At 35.7% G+C, this 19117-nt stretch overlaps 2 protein-coding genes across 3 annotated transcripts; both read right to left on the bottom strand.

Annotated features, from left to right (window-relative positions):
• Positions 1-1032: 1032 nt before the first annotated feature.
• Positions 1033-2027, bottom strand: LOC137725090 (uncharacterized). Its single transcript, XM_068463690.1, has 3 exons — positions 1898-2027; positions 1693-1808; positions 1033-1482 (listed from the first exon to the last, which is right to left on the bottom strand). The coding sequence occupies exons 1-3, from the start codon at positions 2025-2027 to the stop codon at positions 1033-1035; spliced, it is 696 nt and encodes a 231-aa protein (XP_068319791.1).
• A 6616-nt stretch (positions 2028-8643) lies between these two features.
• LOC137726022 (G-box-binding factor 4-like) lies at positions 8644-13127 on the bottom strand. 2 transcript variants are annotated; one of them, XM_068464878.1, is made up of 4 exons: positions 12155-13123; positions 11952-12023; positions 10547-10576; positions 8644-9176 (listed from the first exon to the last, which is right to left on the bottom strand). In XM_068464878.1, the coding sequence occupies exons 1-4, from the start codon at positions 12893-12895 to the stop codon at positions 9096-9098; spliced, it is 924 nt and encodes a 307-aa protein (XP_068320979.1). In that variant the 5' UTR covers positions 12896-13123; the 3' UTR covers positions 8644-9095. The 2 variants fall into 2 exon arrangements, with proteins under 2 accessions (XP_068320979.1, XP_068320980.1); XM_068464879.1 differs by lacking the exon at positions 11952-12023 and having other exon boundaries at positions 12155-13127.
• Positions 13128-19117: the final 5990 nt, after the last annotated feature.

The raw sequence follows: 19117 nt of genomic DNA, 5'->3' as shown, positions 1-19117 counted from the left end.
GAGCATGATAAAACGTGAGGATAAAAAAAGGGGGAGAAATTAGCAATTGATTGCATGCCAAGAACTAAAGCAGCAAAAGTGGTAATGAATTCCAAAGTAGGGACTCTAATCTAGGAGCATCATTGCAAGAGATTTTCAATAGTATGCAAAAATTGGTACACTAAATGTTATAATAAAAATAGTTAGATGCTTAAACAAAAATTTTCCAACAATTTGTATTAAACATTTAGTGTACCAGATTGTCTTCTCGAAAAAAAAAAATTTCCATCATTATATGGTGTATAATCATCACTGTTAAAAAAGCAGGTACTTTAGACTCATCAAACCATCATTACAATACTCTAATAAAAGATTAAACTACCTACCTCAGAATTCAGTTTACTATTTTACAAAGTACATACCATCTCTCTCTCTCTCTCTCTCTCTCTCTCTCTCTACATCATCAGGAAAACCGCACAAAATAGAGCCAATTCCATTTGAGCAGAAAATAACCCCATCAACACCTGCAACCCACAATCCAAAAGAAACCCAATCAACCTCCCATCAAAATTTAAAGTAAAAAATGTAAAGAAAATTGCATTCACACAACATTTTCATCATACAAAAGCTACATACACATACAATTTCATGTATTTAATAATATGTCTTGTAAGAGAGATTTTCTTAAAGTCACCAGTTTACCATGTATCAATCGTTTATTAAACAAATTGTTCACTTTTGGAACAATTAAGAATCGTTTATTAAACAATAACTCCAGTAAGATGAAATATTAGTTGCATTGCATAAGAGAATCTCTCGACATTTAGGCGTACTTCCCTGGTTACTATTATCTTATGTGCTAAACAACTTTTAATTTTTAAAGATACATGAAGAAATGAGCACAAGTTAATGCTTCAGTCCATGAAGTCAAAAACTACAAACCTACTGATGCATAGTAGAAATTTGACTGTTTGACATGAAACCGAAAACTAATTTTATCAACGGCGAAAAAGGTTACACTGCTTAAGTATTCAACTTAAAATCAACTGATAATTAGTAAAGACGTGGAAGACGCAGTGGTATTATTATTACCTGTCTCTGGTGGCCAGAGGTTGGTACAGGGTGTATTGTAGCAGAATCCACTTCACCAGTAGGCAGAGGAACAGCAGGATTACTGTTAATAAATGGGATTGCGCCTCCACCGCCGCCTTTATCCGTCACCGAAGAATTTACGCTTGGTTGTGGACTGGGAGACAAGGCCACTTGGCGAGGATGGAATGGCCATGGGAATACTGGAGAAGATGCTCCTCCACCACTAGGTTTCGGGGTTGGGGCAGCCGTTGGAGGAAGCTCCGGAGAGATTGTTGAACTTGAACTTGAACTTTGGGGCGGCGGTGCGGAGGAGGAGACTATAATGGCCAGCTTTTGGGTGTTTTGGCATGTTTTGAGCAGAGAGGCATTGTTGAAGGCAAAGTAGAAGAAACCAGTGCGTGATGGGTGCCACTTTGCAATGTAAAAACAAGAATTTCAGTCAGAAAGCTCAAATCTTTGAGAAAATCATGACTGACCCAGATGATAATTTACTTGTTTTGAAGCTAATTTATTGAAAACCCAAGTTCAAACACAGATTTAGTTCAGCTAATTCTCAAGAATCCCACAGAAAAACAGAGCCAGTTTAGAGAGAGAGAGAGAGAGAGATAGATATATATATACCGTGAAGGAGGTGGAGTTAGGTTTGGTAAGTAGGGTGGCTTGAATGAAATTGCAGAGATCGAAAGCCCTTTGGTTCTGGAAAATGTAGAGGCTGTACTGATACTTGTGCTTGAAAACTGAAAATGTTCAAGAAAATATTGAATCAAAAACAAAGAAAATAAAGTTGTTGAACTTGTTTGGTTTTTGACAAATACAAACTACTTACTGACGGAGTCTCCCACATGAACAGTTGGGTTTTTCCACTCTGAAACTCCATCAACTAGTATTGTGGTGGAGTGAGAATGCTGGAAGAGGAAAGAGAGCAAGCACAGGAAGACGAGCATGGAGAACTTCATTGAGAGCTTCTATTTTAAATTTTTCTGTAACCCCAAAGTATAAAGATGGTTTATTATTCAAATTAGTCAGAGGCTTCAGTCCTTTGTACCCATGCCTTTTATCTATGTGTCTCTGGCAAATCAGAGTTAGGAATTTTTCATGGTGAGTTAGGTTAAAGATTTAAATCTTTATAAACAAAGAAATTTGATATTGTATTTTTTAGAGTGTCAGCTTGTTTAAGAAAATTTTCACAAGATAAGCTAAGAATTTTCGTTATTAAACAAATACGTGTTAAAATTCAAACAAATCCAAACTTGTACATATACAAGAAGTGAAGAGAAAAATGATGTAAGAAAAAAAGATGGTTAGCAAATTGTATTATATAATTTTATATAATTCGAGAAAATTTAGATTAGTGACTAAATATACAGTGAGTCACATTTGAAAATCAACAAAAATTATATGTAAAATTTTATTTTTCATTGAAAGCTATCAGGACTCTACTAGTGCTCCTGGTTGCGTATGTACTGTAACGGTGGATTTCAATAATATAATGTTACGTGAATAAAAATTTAAATATGTGTTTACATCATTGGATGTCATAACAATAAAATGGTAGTGTCATAAAAGTTATTATTTCATATAATATTATATATTTTAACTTTTTCATATGCTGTCAAATTATTAGCATAAAATATTAGGAAAATCAATGAAAATGATTTAAAAATTTTAAGTTTTAACACTAAAGACAAAATAAAGAGTAAAGTGAATAGTCTCGGCATTGACTTTTTAGTATAAAAATATAATTTTTCGTTAAATTGAACATTATCTAGAACTTTTTGTTAAAATTTCCTAAAATGTTTGGATAGCGGCATTTGTATTTTAACTTTCTTACGTATAATTACCGTATTATTATAAAATGTAGTCTGAAAAAGTGGAGATTCATTATTCGAAAAGAGGGTTTTGAAAGATGTGAAAAAGAAAAAAAATGTTATTAGGAGGAGAGTGGCATAGAGACTGTAAAATGTCAGTAGTGCTTTGCTTTTCCGTGAGACGAGTTTGAATGGATGACAGACATAAATATGGGAGATCGTGTATGGCCTTATTTATCACAGTTATGTTCTTTTTATTTATCACACTAAAAAGTTGAATCATTTTGTTGGTAGAAAAACATTACCCTTTTAAAGAATAAAGATTTTAAGACAAATAAAAGGGTATATTATCAATTTCCCCTGAACTTGTGACCATTAGCCAATTTCCCCCCTCAACTTTAATTTTGGCCAATTTCCCCCCTGAACTCTCATGATTAGTCAATTTCCCCCCTCAACTTTAATTTAGCCAATTTCCCCCCTCAACTCTTATAATTAGTCAATTTGCACCCTACTGTTAAATTTTTAATTTGATCATAATTAAACAAGTGTGTGTAAGAAACTAAATAAGATGTATGTTAATCATGTTCCTATATCTTTATCCTATTACAAATAGATTAAAATTTAGAATTTTACAATTTATCATAGATAGTATTATTAGTCATAATAAATCAGTATGGAGTAATTTTATTTGATTTTTGACTATACAAAATTGATAACAAAAAGGATTGATGTGTAAATTTTTGTATGTGAATACAATTTTCTTTATAAAAGTGAAAGCTAAGTTCAAGTAAATTGCGGAGAATCGAGCTTTAGTAAAAAAATGGCTAGTCTATTCATAATTTTCGACTCCTTATTAAGAATAACCCATTTTATTGAAATAGGTTTGATCCATGAGTTTAGGATTATTATTTCTTTTTGTTATTATTTCTTCTTCTACATGCTTTAAACCCGATTCATAACTTTTTCTTATAATCAACCCATGTCACATACTAACTGTATTATGTTTTTGTACATTTTACCCTATATTATGCAGGTGAGTTTATGTTAATTTTAGTACTTTGTTGGAAGCTATTAGAAAGATTGAAAATTAAGAAAAGAATAGATGGAAAATTTAAAAAAAAAAAATTAACAGTAGGGTGCAAATTGACTAATTTTGAGAGTTGAGTGGGGAAATTGGCCAAATTAAAGTTCAGGGGGGGAATTGACTAATTATGAGAGTTGAGGGGGGAAATTGGCCAAAATTAAAGTTCAGGGGGGAAATTGGCCAATGGTCACAAGTTCAGGGGGGAAATTGATAATATACCCCAAATAAAAAGAGGTTTTTGAAACTGTCATTTAGTCTCAATTTACTCTTTGAAATTAGTTTTGTTTTATTTTGTCTTCTAGAACTAATATTTTCAACTCTTTCAATCTCACTCCACCCCATTTCGTTAAAAAACTATTAAATTCAAAGGCATTTTAGACAGTTTATTTTTTACACATCTGTTTATCTTCAACTTACACGCTAAACAAATCTCAATTCCATTTTTAATAACTCCAATTCAAACCCATGATGTTTTGGGCCCTTATTAAAATAAATCATTTAATCCATGGAAAAATTCCGAGCAACAAAATCATTATATCAACCAAAATAAGGGTTTTTTTTTTTTTTTTTTTTTTTAGAATCTTTTCACTTGCAAGGCATCCATGTATTGGCTCGAAATTTGCACTTGAAAAATACTCATTACAACATAAATGAAACATGATCAACCTATTTCAATTAATAAGCCTATTTAAGAGAGGGAAGAGTTATCAAACTCGAGACTCAACCACGAGCTAGTATCCCAGTGGTAAAGCACGGATTGTGAGACTTCCTTCAAACTAAAAACTGGAGGTCTTGGGTTAAAAACCCTTTGTTGGTGTGGAAGCCAGATTTGTGGTCAGGGGAAGCTAAAATGCATTTATAGCTTGCCACCAATTGTCTTCCTTTTATTAAAAAAAGAAAAAATTAAACTCGAGACTCATAGGTGAAAATCCAATATTAGATTACATGCAAATAAAAGAGAAGATTTTTTTTTTTTTTAACAAAATAAAAGAGAGGATTAAAAAAAAAAAAGTAGAAAAAGAATGAGAAGTGAAGGGATCTTTTGGGTGGCACTCTGATTGTAATTGATGATGGGGATTATTATTCTAAAATGATTAGGTCTTTGATTATCAACCTGCAGTCTCAATTTTCAACCCAAATAAACTAATGTCTTGGGAGGTGGAGGACTGCAAATCACTTCCTTTTAGGCCTTATTTATTCTAATTTCCTAATTTAATCCATAAAAATGTAATTAGGCTCTTACTTTGATGCCTTAAATAAAATAGTGGTAAGGGAATAAGATTTTTAAAGTCTCTCTTTTTCTCTTCTCTCTTGTTCCTTCACCAATAATATTTGCTTCAAGCACATTGAGTTTTCCTTCTTCCCTTCATACATGCATCAACTTTTTTTTCTGGACAGATAATGCAACTGCATGGAAAGAATGGAAGTGGCAAGGAGACAGAGCGAGCAGAGACCAAACCTGGCCGGCATCATATGCACCAAAAAAGCAACCTTAAATTTGATTTGTATTTGTCGATGAGGTCAGTGGGCCTCTCCTACTTGAGGACGTTAGCCAAAGAACACAAAGCTACAAAAGCACTTGCCATGGAACTACAAGACAAACACAAAGGCAATAAGGACTTTGAATGGATGAAATGGGAGACTCAGATTCTCTCTCCTCCCTAATATTGAACTCGAAAATGAACATATTTTTGTGCCAAATTGTGAATTCGGGTCATACAATTAAGTTATTTGTCATAGAAAATCTGTAGCATTTTTCAGTGAACATTTTTAATAGAGTACGAACGTTTGGTGAATTTTCAGAATTTTCAAGTTGGTAAATTTTCCGTCGAATCTATATTTTGAAAATAGATCATCACACTCGTAGTTTGATTCTAATAGAGATGGGCAAGCCCTCAACTGGGTATTTGACGCAGTACATACAACAGCCACAATTGTTTTGGTTTTGTTTTTGTCTTCTGTTTCGTCTGGAAATTCAAATTTATTAGAACAGTATCAGCAAAAACAAGAGAAAATTTTCAGTGTATTTGGAACGCGAGCTAGTATACTAAGAGCAGTTCCACCGGGGAACCTTTAGGCCGGCACCCAGCCAAATTATTGGCCTGGCACCCAGCCAATCCACTCCAGCCGAGCAGATAGGCTGGCACCTAGCCCAAGCTGGTCTCTAGGCCGGCTCAGAATGTGCTGAGCCCTTGCCCGGCCTACATGACGCCAGGCGATACCGTCACGCCTCCCTCGACCTGAATTCGACTCCCTGGGTGTGGAGCACCTCCTTGGCGAGCTCCGGCGAGGAGACGACGAGGTTGCGCTGCCCCATCCGGAGGAGGAAGCAGTCGCTGAATTTATTGGTGAGGTTGGTGAGAGGCTGTTTGTAAAGCAGAACCACCCCAGTAAACTCCAATCAAAACTGAGCTTCAATCGAGAAGCTATCTTCTTCTAGCTGTGGACCTTCGTAACTCCCACAAACTTACCTTCGTAACTCAACTTTGGAGCTTCAATCGAAATGGAGAGGTGTTTCAGCTGTGGGTTGCGTCGTTTTGCAGTGTGGGTTGGGTTCCAGAGAGAAGAAGAAGCAGGGAGTCCAGAGAGAAGAAGAAAAATTAAATTATTATTTTATAATAAAAAATAATAATATTTTAATAAAATGGACTAGGCTATTTTTTTTAGGGGTGGAGATGTTTTGCCCTATTACTGTTTACTGTGGTCTATTACTGTTCACTTGAGTGGATAAATGCGCTGGGTGCTAGTGCAAAGTCTGTAGGGGTGGAACTGCTCTAAAGGACATTGAAAAAATATACTCTCTCTACTTATATTATGATATATAATGTACTAACTAGTGTGCCTGATACACAAAGAAAAAAGTTACTGTTCTAAACAGAGTTGGAGTGGAGCATCACCGTTGCTAGTTGCTACTGAAAGTTAAACAGATCAAAATAATTACTGTTGAGAAATATATTATGTGTTTCGGGTAAAAGGAATTTAAGTTGGCCCAAGTCATAGTATTTTATTGATGAATTTATTAATTCCGACCTAATTAATTTCGTCTCATGACATTTTTGTGACAATAGGAACTCATTATTTCACTCACGAGACTGAGGTGAGCCCTACATTTTGTCTGTGCATTGTGTTTGATAGGTCGTGAACCACCACGGGTGGTTGAGTGGTTACAGACGAATTCCAAGCTCGTGTGCCACAAGACACGTTCTGGGAGAGGTTGAAATATCTTTGTGTCTTTCTAGCTCTGAAAATGGTGGATAATGGACTGACGTGGTGAAGCCACCACTGATCCCTATTTTTTTGGAAGAAAAAAAAAAAACAAAGGTTCGATGGGTCGTGAATTCATCGGCATCGCCTCACCAGCGTTAATGTTGTTTATGCACTCGTCGTCATGACTCATATTGCTTTCAGTTTCATCAAAAGTCACAACATGAGGAGTATTTGTTTGATAAATGGTAATGGTGATCACATCCGTTCTTTTCTTCCTCTCTTCTCAATTGGCTGCTCCTCATTCGATACTTCTTTTCTTGCTCTCTTCTTAATCGGCGGCTTCTCATTGAGTTGTTGAGTTGAATTCATGTGTGCACACATGGACCAGGGACTCCTCTTAAGTCGGGAAAGAACGATGACATCACACTCGCCTCCCCTTGTTCATATAAGTGAATTTGATTTCCGTCCAAGATTCAACTTGCGCGAATGAGAGTGGCGTAATTGACATGAAATTCCACTATAATGGTGTGTTTATGTCATGCAAGTTGCTCTCGTGTTGCTCATGTCTGCGTATTTGTAAAGGTGTTCCGCACCAGTTTTAGGTTTAATCTCTCAACAAGTCGCCCTTAGTTTTCCTTTAATTCTAGGGAACTTTAACAAAAAAAACTCTCAATACTGTTCGCTTTAACGAAAAACCACATTTTTCCACTAAAAAGTCAATTTTGGTACTATTCACTTTACCCTTTATTTTGTCGTTAAAATTCACCCTCCTAATACCATTCAGAACGTCCTTCTCTGATATTTGTGATGTAATTCTTCTAAAAACATATAAATAAAAAATCTTGTTTCTTAGTTTGAATTAAGTTTTTCTTAGTTCACTCTTAAACTTCCAATTGCTTTCTTCGCTCAACAACTTAACAAGTACGCAACAAATTAAGTGGTGCAGTTTCACACACTAACTGAGCCATCTTCAATCATATGATCTGATTTAGCAGTACTAAAAACTTGGCGCTAATCCACGGGTTGATTAAACATTTTCAACACCCTACGGGTTCAAATAAAATTTCCCAGTGAAAAAATTCTTGAGCAAATCAATGCATGACTTGCATTACATAATTTATCAGTCGAACGTGTGTTCAAGAATTTAAGAGAAATCTAGCGAATGAATGTGATTCACTTAAAAGGGCAATGTTGATGCATGTAGAGGTAATCCTGTCTCTGTAGGTCTACAAGAAGTAAGCCATATGATGAACTAATGAACAAGGATATTTCTGCTATCGTTTCTCCTCAAAAAAAAAAGAACAAGATATTAATCAACTTACATAGATGAAACGCTAAATCAGTACTACTAAATAACTAATCAATTTCTAATTTTACTTCTAAAATTCTCAATCACAACAGCAATACATTCTTTAAAAAGGAAATATCGTCTCCAAGTAAACAGAAATACAAGCATACGACCACACCCCGTCCTCTTTTCAATATTTTTTTTATATAAAAAAAATCGATATTCGCTAGCAAGAAACTGAAATGCAAGGTCACCTTTATATAAACATAGAGCTAGAGATCAATCTTCATATATTCCCGGAAAGGTGTTATACGCCATCTAAACATAATAAACTAATTCTCGATCCCGATCCTCTACTTTCATCACCTCTTAACTACTTACATAATAAGGCTCTCTACCTCTATCTCCCTCGTTGACGCTATCTTTTCCTTCTTAAGGAATGACCTTCGTGACTTGGACTGCAATCTCTCAAAAAGACAAACCACAAACCACGCTAGCTCTTTAAGAATGATAATATCATCAGGTGGAATTTATCTAATTCAGACAATCAAATTCCAAGTCGAATACTTTCATACTCTTTCCTCCTAGGTCTTGAAGCAATGTTGGTTTCCACGTCACAAATCAAGCATATACATTCTTACCACTGCAATGAGTGAACTCTTCGGAGCACACGAGGTGATCTTCGCTTCTCCACAATGGGAATGATGTTTTCCATTAGCTGCAAAAAAAAAATACACGAGAAGGTCAACTGCATAATAGCCAACGACTATTACAACCACTATGTTCCTCATCTTCTGGATAAATTTTTCAACTTGTTTGCTTGTCTAATTACTTACCACATCCAAATATACATGAAAGTACATAGTAAGACTTCTAACGAAACCATTATTTGTTATTATAACATACTGATTGTCTTGACTACTCCAAGTTTAAATGGTCCAGAGGACCATGAGCCATATAATTCTTGACTACTACAAGCCCAAAGCTGAAATTATCTAGAGAACCACAACCATTTACTTCTGGGGAGTGAAATGTTCCTATACGCAATCATATTTATCATGGTGAAACTTTCTTATTGTCTTCTCTCGTGGACGTAGGCATAGACCCAACCATGCATATTGTTTGTATGTTGTTCTGTCAAACATGAAAAGGGTCTTCATCTATTTCAACTATATCACAGCAGCTTCCCCATAAAAATCTATCCCCTCACAGGTTGGCGATATGCTTGGCTAAGGTAAAGTGCTAGGTAATAAGTACACTAAAAATAGTTCCAATTGATAAGCTTAAATTTAAGTTAACAAAGGGTATGCTATTTATCAAAATTGTAAAGATTGGTGTAAGCAAAAATTCTCAGTTATAAAAAGTTATATACATCAAAATAAGTTTTTCAATTTTTGAAAATTTTATATGCATCGAAATAAATGACCAACCTTTCACAATGCATTCACGCTATGTCTGTTTACCTGAATAATTCACTGCCTGCTACAGTGCCTTAATTGTACTCTTATTCATAAGACTCTGCTTTTGAATTATCACGATTTAAATTAATTATTTGTTTCTGTTGGTTTACTGGGAGGAGGGTGTTGCTAGATGTTCTTGTAGAATGCTAAAAAATTTATAATAACAGAAAAAACTGTATATTAAAAAAAAAGCATAGGTAGAGGTTAAGTTTTTTATTTTCGGATTAAAAGATGATTCTATACATTATGCCACGAGAGAAGACAACAAGAAAGTTTCACCATGATAAAAAAGTTCATATCTAAGATCTAAACATTATGCCACATCTATGGCTGAAAGGTATAATTCAACAAGAAGAGTCATTAGAGTAGGCTTCTAGTTTTCTTTACCTCTTCAGGCATAAGTTACAAAATAATGGCAACATTTTATTTTGGGTGCACTGGAGAAAAAAGTTGTAAGTTTTCCTTGCGATTTTCTATACTATCTGCCTCATATTGTATTTTTCACTTTACCGAATTTGTTGCTTCTTATCCTAAAAGAAGATCACCATGAGCCAAAGACCATGTTCCTAATAAAATCCGATCCCTTGCATCATCAATTAACTACATGCACCAAGAATGAAATGAGTACCTGCTTAAGTCTTGCCCGAGTCCTCTCGGCCTGCAATAAAAAAATATTGTTACAAAATGGAATATGAAATAAATGTTAAGGCAACAAAGGAGAGCAATTTAAACATATACACCTCCCTGTTTGATGGCATGTTTAGATGTTTACTATAGTTAGTCAGTTATTTTGAGCTTGGAAATCTATTTGCCCTGGCGGGTTAGGCCTCTAGCTCTGTTTGTTGTAATTTGGGGACTGCTTTGTAGTCTGTTATTAATAAATTTCCTTCTCTCAAAAGAAAAACAGGTAAAATGCGAACATCGAATTACAAGGTCTACACATCAACTTGAAAAACCAAAATATCAAAATCAGATAACTTAAAAGCAATGATATAGCTCCCACAGATACTCATAAAGCCAGGCATCATGCACAAATACAAGAAATCCAAACCCATTCCTCATTTCAAACCAATAGGCAGTCCGAAATATAGGCAATTGAACGAACAAGCCAAGTAGTAAATGTTATAATGGATGGAGATAATTGTTTAATATTTCATATGTTGTGATGGATTGAACTCATTCGTAAAACTTGAACTCATGTTATAATGGATTGAACATGCTAAACGACATCGCCAAGTACTTAAAGTCTTAAATCATTTATCCCTACACTTTGCAAAACAAAATATTAAAGTATATACTTCAGTGGTTTTGTATGCATGTATTCATATACATTATATGATATATGTACATATATACATAAGATTTTTATAAACATATTTCTAACTCATAATCCTTAGTGAAGCCTCGTATTCATGAAGCTTGGTCATGAAACATTACTTTGGTTTGGGTTAACTATCAGGCTAACTAACCAAGCGAAGCCCGGCGGCTCTCTTCACTTACAGCTCTTCTGACAAATGATAATTAAGTCTTAAATGGGCCGAAATAGGGCAGAGTAGCTATATTTGCTTAAAGTATGACTACATACTGCTTTAAATACGATAGAAATGGAATTTCATCACAACAGATGAACACAGTTGTCGACAAGTCAAATCAAATTGGAAATCTTTTGGAGTCATGTATTTGTAATTGACAAAATGTCTGCAACCTCAGAAAATGAGACAGATAAATGGGAAATTAGTTTTGTAGCAAAGTTTAACTTAAGTAACAGACTGTCATAACTATCCCAAATACTGATTGTGATTCAAACACAGCGAACTTTGTCCCCAAACTCTAATGCTACTAAAGTAAGGAACTTATAAAGCATTCAGTTCTGTTTGTCCGGAAGGCCGTCGTTATTGAGGTGCTTAAACAAGTAAATGAATAGACTCCACCGATAATGATCACACACTCTTCTACTACCATTTCGCAGTGGAAAAGCGTATTTCTCACTGCGAATCGGTAGCCAACAACAGTCCAAAGCACAATTCGGTTACCTGTTCTTTCAAAAGCTGCTCTTTTTCCTCCTCTAACCTGACCGCCAATGACTCCAATTCAACTTGGTAAGCCTAAAATTCAAAAAAACGAAAAACACAAAAAAAAACCAAAAAAAAAAAAAGAAAATACACAATCACAAAAGTACAAAATAAGTAATGAGAAGACAAACAAAGACAATTTGATCAGAAACCCAATTCCACACCTGCTTTCTCTCTCTGGACCTGGCCGCGGATTCCCGGTTCTTGATCATTCTTTTCTGTCTCTGCTGCGCCGCCTTATCCATCGGCTCCATGACGGCGCGCCCTCTCTTCCCCCTCCCCACCCTACCTCCACTCCCAGCAGGGTCCACCCCATTTCCAAACCCAACTATCGACCCTTCGACCTTATCAATCGACCCGAACGGGCTGAGCGGGATCTGATCGAAGGAAAACACTCCGCTACTCAATCTCTCCATCTCCGGCGGTGGCGCAAGCGGAAAATCCTTAATGTCGTTCTCTTCCACGGCCCCGGCCCGAGCCAAAAAGTCCTCCAGTGTCATCATCTCATCCGGAACCTCCGCTTTAAACTCCTTCCGACTCTCGCCGGACACAATTTCCCGCCAAACTTCGTCGACGGTCTTGGGCGGCGGCGCTGATGGTCCATTAACATTTGCAGCGGCGTCGAGTAGGGTTATTTGGGTGTCGAGGAGGGTGGCGTCGGTCATGGGGGTGGGGTCGTAGAGGAGGCCGTCGGCGGTCATGGAGCCGATTGGAAGCGAGGGCGTCGTGTTAACGATGCTGTTCTGGTAGTTGTTTAGGTTTTGGGGGTGCGCAGAGGAGGAAGACGGGTGTGGTGTGGTGGTGGTGGGCTTGGGCTCTGTAGCGGAGGAGAAAGTGGAAGGGCGTCGGGAGAGATCCGAGTTTTGTGATGTCGACGACGACGACATTAGCTTCGACGAAGCCATCTCTTCCGTCGCCGATTTCTCAGGCACCTCGGACTCTGTCCACTCTCTTTCGCTCGCTAGATTTGGAATTTTTAGGGTTCTGATTTGGTGTGTTTTTATTTATTTATTTGTTGGGATCAGACCCCCGAACCGCAGCACAGAGAGGAGCAGCCTTTTCAACGAGCGAAGCGAAGCAGTTTCCACTTTCCGGAACCTGTTTTTTTTTATTTTTTGAATATTTTGATGGGACCAATTATCCAGTACTATCCAGAGTACCGAGATTATGATTGCATGGTTTGTGGGTCCCGATGGGACTTACGTGGGCCCCACGGAATGGCGCAATCGGAGTGGGTGTGTAGGGGATATGTGTGCGGCCGCGTGGCACAGTAAGTTTAGCCGGATGCCGGTTTTGAACGAGGTGTCCCTTGGGTATGTCTGTTGACTCGGCTACAGAATTTTCACGGACGGCTGGGACGGCTGTGATGAAAGGTTGTGTGCTGTCGTGAGCAGATTAGTAGTTGGGCTTGATGATTGTGTACCGATAATTGTACTTCTTTTAAATCCGAACATCACGTCAAAACAGTTGAGAAGGCTTATGCTCTTAGCAAAGAACATGAGACTTGTCAATTATTTTATCCAGAACAAATCAAAGCGCATCGCAAAAATGGTCATAACTATCTTCATATTGGTTTAGTTCAAATTGCAGTTAAACCGTTAACGCGAAAAGGTCTTAACACTTCCATCCTTTTATGTTTACGCGACGCTCGATTTACTGATTTCAACGATAGTATACTAGGAATGATCGAATCTAGTCTTTACAACGGACCTATCCATTTTGATTGCTTTCCCGATCTCACAATAAGTCTTTCAGATCCACATGTTTTAAAAGCTCTTACTCTTAATATCAAAACCTCCAGGTACCAAGTCCTGGAAAGAACACAACATTTGGCACTTATTTTTAGAATTTATTACAAAGTCACTGGCACAAACATGAATTTTCAAGCTTTGAACAAAAGTCCTCGCGACCACACTCTCTTAATCCAAACAACCCAAGAAAGCGCAAACATAAGAGTACCAAGAACCATTAGGTGGTCAGACATCAGTCTCCCCTCAGATTGGTGTTTAATTAATGAAAGTAAGCCGATTTCCGTCCAAAACAGTCTTGTTAATCTTGACAACATTGAACAATATTTTGACGGCACTGTAAAAATTAATTTTGATAGACCAGCAAGAAAATCTTGTGAATCAGTACATTCACATAAATCTTTTACTCCTAGTAGACAGTCTTTTTCTGAATCCACGTCAACCGATAGACTGGGTCGAGATCAATATTTGATCAAATCTTTAGTAAACAAAAAGTTAAAAGAGCAAGAAGCTGCACAACAAGATTTAATCAATGATTTGCTCAAATTAAAGTCTGTCGACACTTCTTCACAAGTTGCACATCCTATTTATCATCCTCCAAACCAAGAAGAACCCACTTCTCCAACTGCTTCTGATTTTGAAACAACATCGGTGAATCACCAATTACTTGTTTTAAACAAACCACATAAAATCCGATGGAGGAAGCTTAAAGCAGACATCGCTTCTGAGGAAAATATTTCCAGAAGAAATATTTTTAGAAAAAAGTATTGTGATGAAGAAAAACTAGCCATATATGCCGAATGGAAAGCTTTTGTAGAACAATACCAATTTGAAATATCTTTCTTTGATTTTATTGAAAAACATTATGAAACCAAAAATAAAGTTACGGTTGTTACCAAAGAAAATTGGGTTAAGGAAGACAAAACTTTGATTTCTTCTAGTCATCCTCCCAAAGAAACTATTTTGATTTCCACCGGTAATACCAACATTCCCGCAACCCCTTTCAAATTTCCAAAAGAAGATTCTGGTTTTAAACCTGTCATTGAACATAATAATTTTACAAATCAAAGTCTTCATACTATTGGAAAACAGTTAGACAAAATTGAAACCAAAATTGACAAATTGTCTCAACCAAAATCTTCTCAAAAAGAAAAACCTTTAGTAAATTTTACTGATACTTCTTCAAGTTCCACTGCTTTAAAATCTATGACTACTTTACAAAAAATTCAACATATGCTAACTGAACTCAAAAAAGAAAAAGTTGTTAATGTTTTGCAAAACAATGATGTTTCTGTCGAAGAAGAAAACACATCTGATCCAGATTCTTCTCAGGACACGGAAACTAGTTCTGCTATTCAAAATATTGAAAATATTTTTCAAAACATTGATCTTCAACCAACTTTTGATTTAAAACGTATTCGTACTCATTCGGTCAACCCCACTTCTCTTACAAAAAACTGGTATGCCAGGCCAACTCCTCCTGACCTACAATTTGAAGAACGAAATATCCAAAATCAATTTTCGGTTTCAGCTGACAAACTCTATGAATGGAATATAGATGGATTGTCAGAACAAGAACTTTTGAACAAACTTCAACACATGTCCATGGTTGCTAATAGCTACATTTCAAATCACAATTTTACACAAACACAAATCGTTGATCTTCTCGTCACTGGTTTCACTGGAATGCTTCATTCCTGGTGGGAGAAGCACTTAACTTCTCAGTCCAGAGATGAAATACGCTTTGCGGTCAAAAAAGATGAGGAAGGATTTCCCATTTTTGACGAAACGATAGGACAAGGAATACCCGACGGAGTAAACACTTTACTTTATACGATTATAGAACACTTTATAGGAACACCCAGCAACGTTACTACGCGTATTCACGACCAACTGAGTAATTTAATGTGTCCAACCTTAAGTGATTTCAGATGGTATAAAGATGTTTTCATATCCAGAGTTATGCTTCGGGAAGATAGTAATCAACCTTTTTGGAAAGAAAAATTTATCAATGATTTACCAAATCTTTTTGCTCACAAAATTCGAAATGTTTTAGTAAATGAAGAAGGTGTCATACCTTATCATACACTTACTTATGGTAACATAGTTAATGTTATTCAAAAGGAAGGATTGAAAATTTGTATCGACATGAAGATTTCAAAACAAGTTCATAAAGATAAATCTATTGCTAAATACGAACTTGGAACATTTTGTGAACAATATGGTTTACCTCCAATCGCTCCTTCAAGTAAAAAGAAAAAAGCCCAACAAACCAGCAAGTTTTCTAAACATCAATCCAAATTTTATAAAAACAAAAGATCTTCCAACAAACCTTTTCAAACAAATAAATTTTATGAAAAACCATCTTCAAACAAAAAACCTTTTCGAAAGTCTAAAAAGGATTTTCAAAATAAAAAGGGAAAATGTTACAAGTGTGGTAAATTTGGTCATTATGCAAATGATTGCAAGGTTAAAAAGGTTATTAACCAACTAAAAATCTCTGAAGAAGAGAAAGTTCAACTTATTCAGGCTTTAGAAATTAGAAATACCGACTCTAGTCAATCTGATAAAAATCCCGATTTTTCCGCCTCCGACTCTAGCAGTTCTAGCGACGTCTCCTCGCCAAACATTAAGTTTGGGTGCACGGACACTTGTTGTAATAAAATTTCAGTGATTAACAAGCAAGAAGAACAAGAAGAGTTTTTAATGAAATTAATTAGTAAAGTCGATGATCCTGATTTAAAATCTTTTTATTTGAAAAAACTCAAAAATTTGATTTCTTCTAATGAACCTGGCACTAGTCAATCTTCTTTTCAAAAGATTTCTCTCAGCACCACTTTGGAACGGTTTAATAAACCAAAAAAGGATTTAACCATCAAGGATTTACAAAAACAAATTTATCAAATTAAATCAGAAATTAAGTTTTTAAAATCCGAAAATACCGAAATTCGTTCACAACTCAGTAGAGTACGTATGCAAGAGCTCGTCCAAAAACAGGATGATTCTTCCTCAAATTCCGATTCCGACGCTCACTCAGCTAAATCTTCTTCTTCAAAAGAACTTGTTTTAAGTCTTTTAGACAAAATAAGAATTCAAAAATGGTATTCTAAATTTACGATAGTAATCGAAGATTTTCATTTAGAAACCATCGCTTTAATTGATTCAGGTGCAGATTTAAATTGCATTCAAGAAGGGTTAATACCTACTAAATATTTTCACAAGTCTACGGAAACACTTAGCGCTGCAAATCAATCCCCGATGAAATTAAACTATGAAATTCCCAAAGCTCACGTTTGTCAACAAAATGTTTGTTTAAAAACTCCATTTGTTTTGATCAAGAATATTTCTGATCCAGTCATTTTGGGACTCCCTTTCATTGCATTAATTTATCCTTTCAAAGTTCATCATAACTGTATTTCTACCAAGGTCTTTGGCCAAAAAATTACTTTTGAATTTTGCATAGAAACAGATCTTAAAAAGTTAAAACAACTTCAAAAAGATAGTATTTCAAAAACTCTCAACCAGATTACTGCACAATCCCAACAAATTGCTTTTTTACAGAAAGAAATTCTTCACAAAAGAATTGAAGAACAATTAACAAACAAATCTTTATTAGATTCTATTCGCTAGTTTTCTGATAAGCTTACTAAAGAAATTTGTTCCAATCTTCCAAATGCTTTTTGGCACAGAAAACAACATATTGTTAAACTACCTTATGTTAAAGATTTTATTGAGTCAAAAATCCCCACAAAAGCACGACCGATTCAAATGAATCAAGAAGTTTTAGAGTTTTGTAAAACTGAAATTAATCAACTTTTAGAAAAAGGAATTATCCGTAAAAGCAAATCTCCATGGTCTTGCTCTGCTTTTTATGTCGAGAAAAACGCAGAATTAGAACGCGGCGCTCCACGACTGGTTATCAACTACAAACCTTTGAATGATGTTTTAGAATGGATCCGATATCCAATTCCTAACAAAAGAGATTTGATAAAAAGACTTTCTCAGACAACTGTTTTTTCTAAATTTGATATGAAATCAGGCTTTTGGCAAATTCAAATTCATGAATCTGATAAATACAAAACTGCTTTTGTAACTCCTTTCGGACATTACGAGTGGAATGTAATGCCTTTTGGTTTGAAAAATGCACCAAGTGAATTTCAAAATATCATGAATGAAATTTTTAATCAATACAGCCATTTTTCGATTGTTTATATTGATGATGTATTAATTTTCTCAAAATCAATAGATGAGCATTGGAAGCATTTGCATGCATTTGTTAGGATCATTAGGTCCAATGGGTTAGTTGTTTCGGCATCTAAGATTAAGTTATTTCAAACCAAAGTTAGATTTTTAGGTTACCATATTTACAGGTCTACCATTCAACCAATAGATCGAGTCATCTAGTTTGCTGATAAATTTCCAGATCAAATTATTGATAAAACTCAGCTTCAAAGATTCCTTGGATCTCTCAATTATGTTTCAGAATTTTATCCTCATCTGCGTCAACAATGTAAGCCCTTGTTTGATCGTCTCAAGGAAAATCCTCCATCATGGTCACAAAAGCATACTTCCATTGTCAAACAGATCAAAAATCATGTCAAGACTTTGCCTTGCCTTGGCATTCCAACTCCCGACTCTCTCAAAATAGTCGAAACCGACGCATCTGAAATCGGTTATGGAGGTATCCTTAAACAAAAAATTTCTTCCGAAGCTCCTGAACAAATTGTTCGTTTCCATTCAGAAGTTTGGAATTCTGCTCAAGCTAATTATAGTACTATTAAAAAAGAGATATTATCTATTGTATTATGTATTAGCAAGTTCCAAGATGATTTATTAAATAAAAATTTTTTGATTCGGGTCGATTGCAAATCTGCAAAACATGTTTTACAAAAAGATGTTCAAAATATTGCATCAAAACAGATTTTTGCACGCTGGCAAGCCATATTAAGTATTTTTGATTTTGATATTGAATACATTAAAGGCAGCCAGAATTGCATCCCAGATTTTCTAACCAGAGAATTTTTGCAGGGGAAGAATGGGTACTAATCCTAACCAGCAAAGAAGACTTCCAGCCACCCTTACCCAAACCCTAGCACTAGTAAAACAAGAGTCTATTCCCGACTCTTCATCGGCCCTCACCATTACAAACAGATTTACTCCCTTAGGATCAACAGTAGGAAATATCCGACCAAATTACCAAACAGCCTTAGCCACCCCTTATGATCCTTACTCTTCAGTACGTTCTCCAACACCTTCACAACCCAAAACACCTAGCTATGCTAAAACATCTCCATATGTCCAAAATCCCAATTCAGAAAAGCTTTTTAGCATCCCTCTTCACATTGACAAAAACTAACCCCCAGAGCGCATTGCCAAATT

The sequence above is a fragment of the Pyrus communis genome, chromosome 2, assembly GCF_963583255.1.
Source record: "Pyrus communis chromosome 2, drPyrComm1.1, whole genome shotgun sequence".
Taxonomy (NCBI): Eukaryota; Viridiplantae; Streptophyta; class Magnoliopsida; order Rosales; family Rosaceae; genus Pyrus; species Pyrus communis.
This window is presented reverse-complemented; position numbering and strand designations above follow the sequence as displayed.

What these genes read in the sequence shown, in the direction of transcription:
- LOC137725090 (XM_068463690.1), bottom strand. Translation starts at nt 2,027, where the DNA reads ATGAAGTTCTCCATGCTCGTCTTCCTGTGCTTGCTCTCTTTCCTCTTC. An exon ending in TCATGTGGGAGACTCCGTCA is followed by an intron (nt 1,809 to 1,897) that starts GTAAGTAGTTTG and finishes GAACATTTTCAG; the next exon opens with TTTTCAAGCACAAGTATCAG. An exon ending in CTAACTCCACCTCCTTCACG is followed by an intron (nt 1,483 to 1,692) that starts GTATATATATAT and finishes TACATTGCAAAG; the next exon opens with TGGCACCCATCACGCACTGG.
- LOC137726022 (XM_068464878.1), bottom strand. Translation starts at nt 12,895, where the DNA reads ATGGCTTCGTCGAAGCTAATGTCGTCGTCGTCGACATCACAAAACTCG. An exon ending in AGCAGCTTTTGAAAGAACAG is followed by an intron (nt 10,577 to 11,951) that starts GTAACCGAATTG and finishes TTTTTATTGCAG; the next exon opens with GCCGAGAGGACTCGGGCAAG. An exon ending in CTCGGGCAAGACTTAAGCAG is followed by an intron (nt 9,177 to 10,546) that starts GTACTCATTTCA and finishes TTTTTTTTGCAG; the next exon opens with CTAATGGAAAACATCATTCC.